Raw genomic sequence first — 6,372 nt, forward strand, 5'->3', positions numbered from 1 at the left:
CCTCTCTTAAAGGGAATGAGAGGTGACACTCTGATTGGCTTATTGAATGATACACCCAAAACACACCCATGACTAATTCACAGAGTAAGTCCAACCCTTTTAGACTCTCCACCATGGCGCACAGTCTGAAAACACGCTGTCTAACTAGCAAGTGACTGGGACACGCCCATGCGCCGCACGCCTGGCGCTTTGTGTTTTAGACCATCTAAATAGGGCCCCTTATGTCCGATGTTCATACTAGATGTGGCCAAGGTTTCAAATAATGAAGTAAATGTATATGAAAGTAATCCCTGTGAGCAAAGACCTCAAGCTGCAGACCATTGTGAATAATCTATTTCCAATTTTTTTTCTTGACTTTGGCTACATGTTTACATCAGCTTGTGACAGATTTTTTTATGGGCATCTGCTCCAGGCACACTGCCAGAGTTTACATTACATACTGTACACTTCCACATTTAGATACATGTGAAGATTTTGGTTTAGGAGATTAATGGTGATTCGTCATGTTAAAAAGGATCCCTACACTCTATACAATCAACTGCAAGCACACTGCTACATGTTGTTACATGCTAACGTCAGGGTTACATGTAATCTTGTTTGCTGATGTTATAAATTTCTCCCCATTTTCAGCACATATTCCTACTGCAATGTGTCCAATTGTGTAAAGAATCTTTTATTGACTACTTCTAACAGGAGAAAGTACCACAGTCATTCCCTAGCAGCAAGTACACTGCTACATGTAGCCACATCCCAAAGTCACTGAAACATGTAAATTTGGTTGCTAATGTTGTAAATTTCTCTCAATTTTTGTATCATATTCCTGCTGGAGTATGTCCGGTTGGCATGATTTTTAACAGTAGAAGTATCGATATACACAGTCATTCTCTGACTGCAAGTACACTGCTGTAGCTACATGCTAATGTCAGGTAAATGTAAACTTGGTTGCCAAGTTTTGCTATTGTTAATTTCTCACCAATTTGGGATCATATTTCTGCAGGAAAGTATACTGTAGTGTTTAGAAGCTTTTATTTTTGATTTTTAACAAGGAAAAGTGCAGCTATACACTGTTATAGTCATTCCCTGGATGCAAGTACACTGCTCCATATAGCTACATGCTAACATCAGAGAAACATAATCCTGCTTGCTGATGTTGTAAATTTCTTCCTAGTTTCGGGTCCTGTTCTCGCTGGAATATGTCCAGTTGGATTTAGAAGCTTTTATTTACTTTTTTTAATGGGAGAAAGAGCTGCTCCACACGATCGTTTTCCTGCAGCAAGTACACTGCTACATTTAGCTACATGCTAATGTCAGGGAAACATGTACTCTTGGTTGGTTCATTTCTCCCCAATTGCTGATCATATTCCAGCTTGAGCATGTTTCGTTGTGAAGTGATTTTTCATGTTACAGTATTTTGGCAGCTGCAATCATGGTATAGAGATGCAAAGAATCCGGAAACGCTGACGAATCAGAGCAGGCTGTTTTTTTTGTTTGTTTGTTTGTTTTGTTTTGTTTTTTCCATGAGTGGGGCTTAAAGAGACAGGTGCTGAAACTGAGACTGTGAACTGTGACTACAGGTGTTCCAGCACAGACCGCATGAGGAAAATTAAGTATTTTTTGACCAAAAAAGCATGTAAACGGATTCTTGTAGAAACTCAAAATACAAGTATGAGCCAGGAAATTAACATAGATAGGTCCTGTTAATGTCAAATTTTCATTAGACCCTCCATTCCTTGCATAGACCCCCTTGTCTTTAAAATTCTACACTCAGTTTGTAATGCAGGCTGTTTATTAAAAATTTGTTGTCCTCTGGAGCCCCAGACATCATGTCCTATATATTATGTAGGAGACTTATAGATAGTTGCTGTTACAGAGCCAAGTTATAGTGTCAGCTACAACACATCTTGGTAACACTTTCTCTCCGCAGAGTGTCACAAGGCTGTTAACTTTGCACCTTCACATGGTGCTGAATCTCAAAAAACTGCTCACTAATAGTATTGAAAAATGTACAAAAAGTACAGAATCTGGCATATCACACATAAACAAAGTCTAGAGAGAGTTGATAATGACGTAACAGGACATGATGATAATCTGTTGCTGTCGGTGTCCTCGTCTGCAGGTGTGGTGCGAGCCTCCAGCATCTTCCCCATCCTTAGCGCCATACTGCTCCTGCTGGGTGGAGTGTGTGTCGCTTCCAGCGGCTTCTACAAGAGCAAAAGGAACATCATTCTTGGTGGAGGGATTCTATTTGTAGCTGCAGGTAAGACTGCGGTTTTGACGTGGTTTTGACAGAGGCCTCTGTTCTTTCTCTTATAGCTTGGAGATAAAGTTTCCCATGGGTGTTCTTACATTTAAGAGCAAATATGGGTTTGAATTTTGTTTTCAGCTCTGGTTAGACTACCTTTAGTTCATGCCTTTGTTCTCACACTCTGTCTTATTCCACCAAGAAATGAAATTAAACTGTGCTATTTGACATTCTGATGTTTTAGATCTATCAGTCTAATACAGGTGTAATAAGAAGCTCTTGTGGATGATCTGCAGATTGATTTTCTTCTCTGTGTAACTGAAAGGAAACAGTTCCAGTATCCCTGCAAGGAAAACAATTTAATGAAGCTGCAGGTTAATGTGTCTCAGGGGAGCACTTACAGTAGAAGTCTTGTATATTTCCTCAGGCCTCAGCAACATCATTGGAGTGATTGTGTACATCTCGGCAGCACTGAGCGACATCTCCCCCAAGAAAGATGAGGACAAGAAGTGGCATTACTCTTACGGCTGGTCCTTCTACTTTGGCGGCCTGTCCTTCATCCTGGCCGAGATGGTGGGTGTCCTCGCTGTCAACATCTACATAGAGAAGAACAAGGAGCTGCGCTGCCGCTCACGCACCGACCTCTTCAAGAGCACCACACACGCCATGCTGCGGCTGCCCAGCTACCGCTTCAGACGGCGTTCTCGTTCCAGCTCACGCTCAACCGACCCGCCACGCTCACAGGAGACCTCGCCCATCGGCACCTCCAAGACCTTCAGCCTGCCGCCCTCTGCCCCACCCTTTTCTGTGGCCACTCTGCCCAACCCACACCACACCAGCAGCGGTGGAAGTGGAGGAGGTGGTGACATCTCCATGTACACCCTGTCGAGGGACTCCAAGCTGGGGAGCCTGGGAGGAGGCGCCCCACCTCTCTACGGCACTGTGGACCGCGCTACCTTGTACCAGCTTCACAACTACTTCCCTAAAGATTCCAGCGGCAGTGGAGGAGGAGGAGGATCAGGATCAGGAGGAGGAGGAGCCGTGATAAGCAGTGGCACACTCCCATCTCACTCCAAGTCCAACTTGGCAGCAGCAGCGGCTGTCGCCCAGAACGCAGCACCGCTGAATACCTCCACATCAGCCGCCTCAACGGCTCAGACGGCTCCGATATCCACAGCCACCATGGAGAGGGACAGGGGCAACATGGGAACCCTGGACCGACTGACAGCCAAAAGGGACAGGGATAGCAACTCAGATACACTTAACAGGAAAACTACGCCAGTTTAAAACTAAACCTCGGATAAGAGAAAGAGATGAAAGAAATGAAAGAGATGTTAGAGATATCTGAGTTGACAGAGAGGAAGAGTAGGGCTGAAAATGTGTGGGTGATACTTCAGCGGTAATGTTTCTGTCCTTGAGCCTGGGGTATCTAGCTGCCATAATTACTTACCAGTATCATTAACAGTCATAGAGCACCTGATATGATGTGCAAATTCATGACAACTGCCTTAAAATGGTCATGACTTTAGCGTCAAAGCCTTGTTTGTAAGTTAATTATACAGCAGTGGTGCAGTGGAGGCCTCAGTACAAAGAAAAGGTTTTGTCATTGTTGTACAAAATTACACACACAACTGGGGGCTTCCCAGTACAACCAGTCTCCTGGTGCAGTAGTTGGGGGTTAAGTGCCTTGCTGAGGAGGCAGGAGAGCTCAGTAGTTACTCACTCTCCCCCTCTACATTCTGTCAGCTGCTGTGGGTGTTTAAACCACAACTTCACTTTAACAAGAAAAATGTTAAAAGAATACCTCACCCCCTAAATGATCATTTGTATATCATTTACTCACCCTGTGTTACATTAAATTTGTGAAGAAAACTTTTTTTCCCCTGCATCTCTCCACAGCAAACAAAGAATCCAAAAACGAAGAACATCCCTGTTGAATCTAAGTCATAGGGGTCCAGATTTAGCAACAGCAAAACTATATCAAAACATCAGTTTACAAACTCAGACACAACTTGTGAAGTATAATCCAAAGCCTCTTTCCCACTTGCCAAAACAAAACCACTAACACTAAAATCTGGCTTATATTTGCTTTTCACTCCCAGGACAAATGACTCTGCAGCAGTCACAGTATTTATGAGCTCCAGCTAATGACAAGCCACCACAAAATACTGTTCATGTCCCAGCAGCGCTCAAACATCATTTTAAAATAGCCAGCACCAAGTTCTTTACTGGCCTCTAAACTGCTTTCTACCTTTTACTAACCCTGTTTATCTTGACGTGAAACATGCCACACGAGCATAGGTGCAGATTTCAGAGGGGACTGGGGAACATGCCCCCCTTAATATTTAGGACATGTGCATTTGTACCCCTCGATAAAAAGCAGATGACTTTTATTTTGACAAAATAAGACATTTACATCATAAATTGCAGAAAGGGCATGAATTCAAAAAATGAAACTTCACCAGAACGCAGGAAATTAAGAATTTGATGTTACAAAATTTTCTGGCAGAGGACTCCTAAACCCTCTGGTACAAGTCTCATTCATCCACTCATATACTCAGTACTTCCCAAACAGATAGCCCTTTCCAACAGGGAACTGAACCAAAAGTAAAATGTATCTGTGCTCTCCTCAAAGCCAGACTCCAATTGACAAAACAGTAAGTTCAACTTGCTAAACACTCGAGATGCTGGTTTAACACTGCCTCGATTTCAAAAGTGTTAAAAGAGACATGGATTATACTCCACGAGGAGCATGAGACTTTGTACATGGATGTTTTGATATTGTTTTGCTGTTGTTAAACCTGGACCCCTATGACTTCAATTCATCAAGAATTCTCTCAGTTGTTGGATTCTTTCTTTCACTGTGGAGGCATGCGAGAAAAAAAAGTTATATTCATGAATTTGTTGTGACACAGGGTCAGTAATTCAAAATACAAATGGTCATTTGAGGGTGAACTATTCCTTTAATATGTTTTGATTTTGTGATTTGTAAGTCACAAGACTTCTTTATTCTTCTAACTGAATCTGGTTAAAAAGTGAACATTTTCACACATCTTCACATGAAGTTTGAACTTAAGCACTGAGGCATCTTTTCACCTGCAAACCACCACACCAGTCCTTTCTGGTATTCAAAAACACTTTAAAGCATCATAAGTAATATGATTAATAAAGTGGCCAGATGGTGTAACTACAATTCTCTGTTTTAAGAAGAACAGAGAGCCACAGACGGGTACATTCAGCCAAGTAACAAGCTGCTCAGTGATGAGTTGACTGCCAATTCAAGGTCAACAGTAGCTACTTAACCTCTGGTCCCAAGAGAGTGACCTCAGCCATATCTATCCTACTGACACACACACACACACACACACACCAGATGAGGCTGACACACTGTGAGCCTATTTATTTTTCATTGTGTGTCAAAGGTAATAACAGTGACAGGTGGGCATTCTCCACACTCCTAGAGAAAGGCACAGCCATAGACTTCAAGCTTCACTCTGTACGCCTCCGTTACACCACTGCCAGTTGTCACAGTCTGGTCAAATACTGCAACAAATGTCCATCTAAACAAGTAACTTCATCTGACTTTAAATTCCTTGAGTCTTTGTTCTAACGTGTGAGATATTTGCTGAGTTCTGGCCAAATGGAAAAAGACTGCTCCTCTTGTTTCAAGATAATGTCCCATATTTCCTGTTTCAATTCCAGTTTTGGCCCTGAGTAAACCTCCCCTCTTGTGCAAAAAATAGCAACATTAAGAGGTTTTTGAAACATTTACAGTGGCCTGTAATGGACACGAATATGAGAGTGGCTACTGTTTAAATTTTAGATGAAGGGCCCCAGTCAATGTTGGGTGGTTGGTGAGTGTCTGTCGCCCTAGTTTTGTCAGTGTGCCCCAAACCTTTGGCAGTAGTCAGCCCCTGATGACTTTTTTTTGAGTGAGTCAGCATGTTGAGTCGGCATCAAAGATGGCAGAGATAATCGATGAGAGAAATCACTTGATAGTTCAGCTCAGTGAATGAGAAGAGAAACAGCAAAACAATAGCTAAAGTCAAGAGGGTGTGAGACCAAAACAAACGTGTTTTATGAGCTTAGATCATGTTTTTAGCCATTAATTTATTTAGCAGTAACAGTTC

General features: G+C 42.5%; 1 protein-coding gene across 1 annotated transcript in view; it reads left to right on the forward strand.

Annotated features, from left to right (window-relative positions):
- Nucleotides 1–4,077, forward strand: part of LOC126383991 (voltage-dependent calcium channel gamma-4 subunit-like) — a 30,260-nt gene extending 26,183 nt beyond the window's left edge. Inside the window, exons 5-6 of the mRNA XM_050034783.1 lie at nucleotides 2,117–2,257; nucleotides 2,670–4,077. Of these exons, the coding sequence (XP_049890740.1) occupies nucleotides 2,117–2,257; nucleotides 2,670–3,529 (1,001 nt within the window). The 3' untranslated portion in view covers nucleotides 3,530–4,077. The remainder of the gene's footprint in view (nucleotides 1–2,116; nucleotides 2,258–2,669) is intronic.
- Nucleotides 4,078–6,372: the final 2,295 nt, after the last annotated feature.

Source organism: Epinephelus moara, chromosome 22 (assembly GCF_006386435.1).
Source record: "Epinephelus moara isolate mb chromosome 22, YSFRI_EMoa_1.0, whole genome shotgun sequence".
NCBI lineage: Eukaryota > Metazoa > Chordata > Actinopteri > Perciformes > Serranidae > Epinephelus > Epinephelus moara.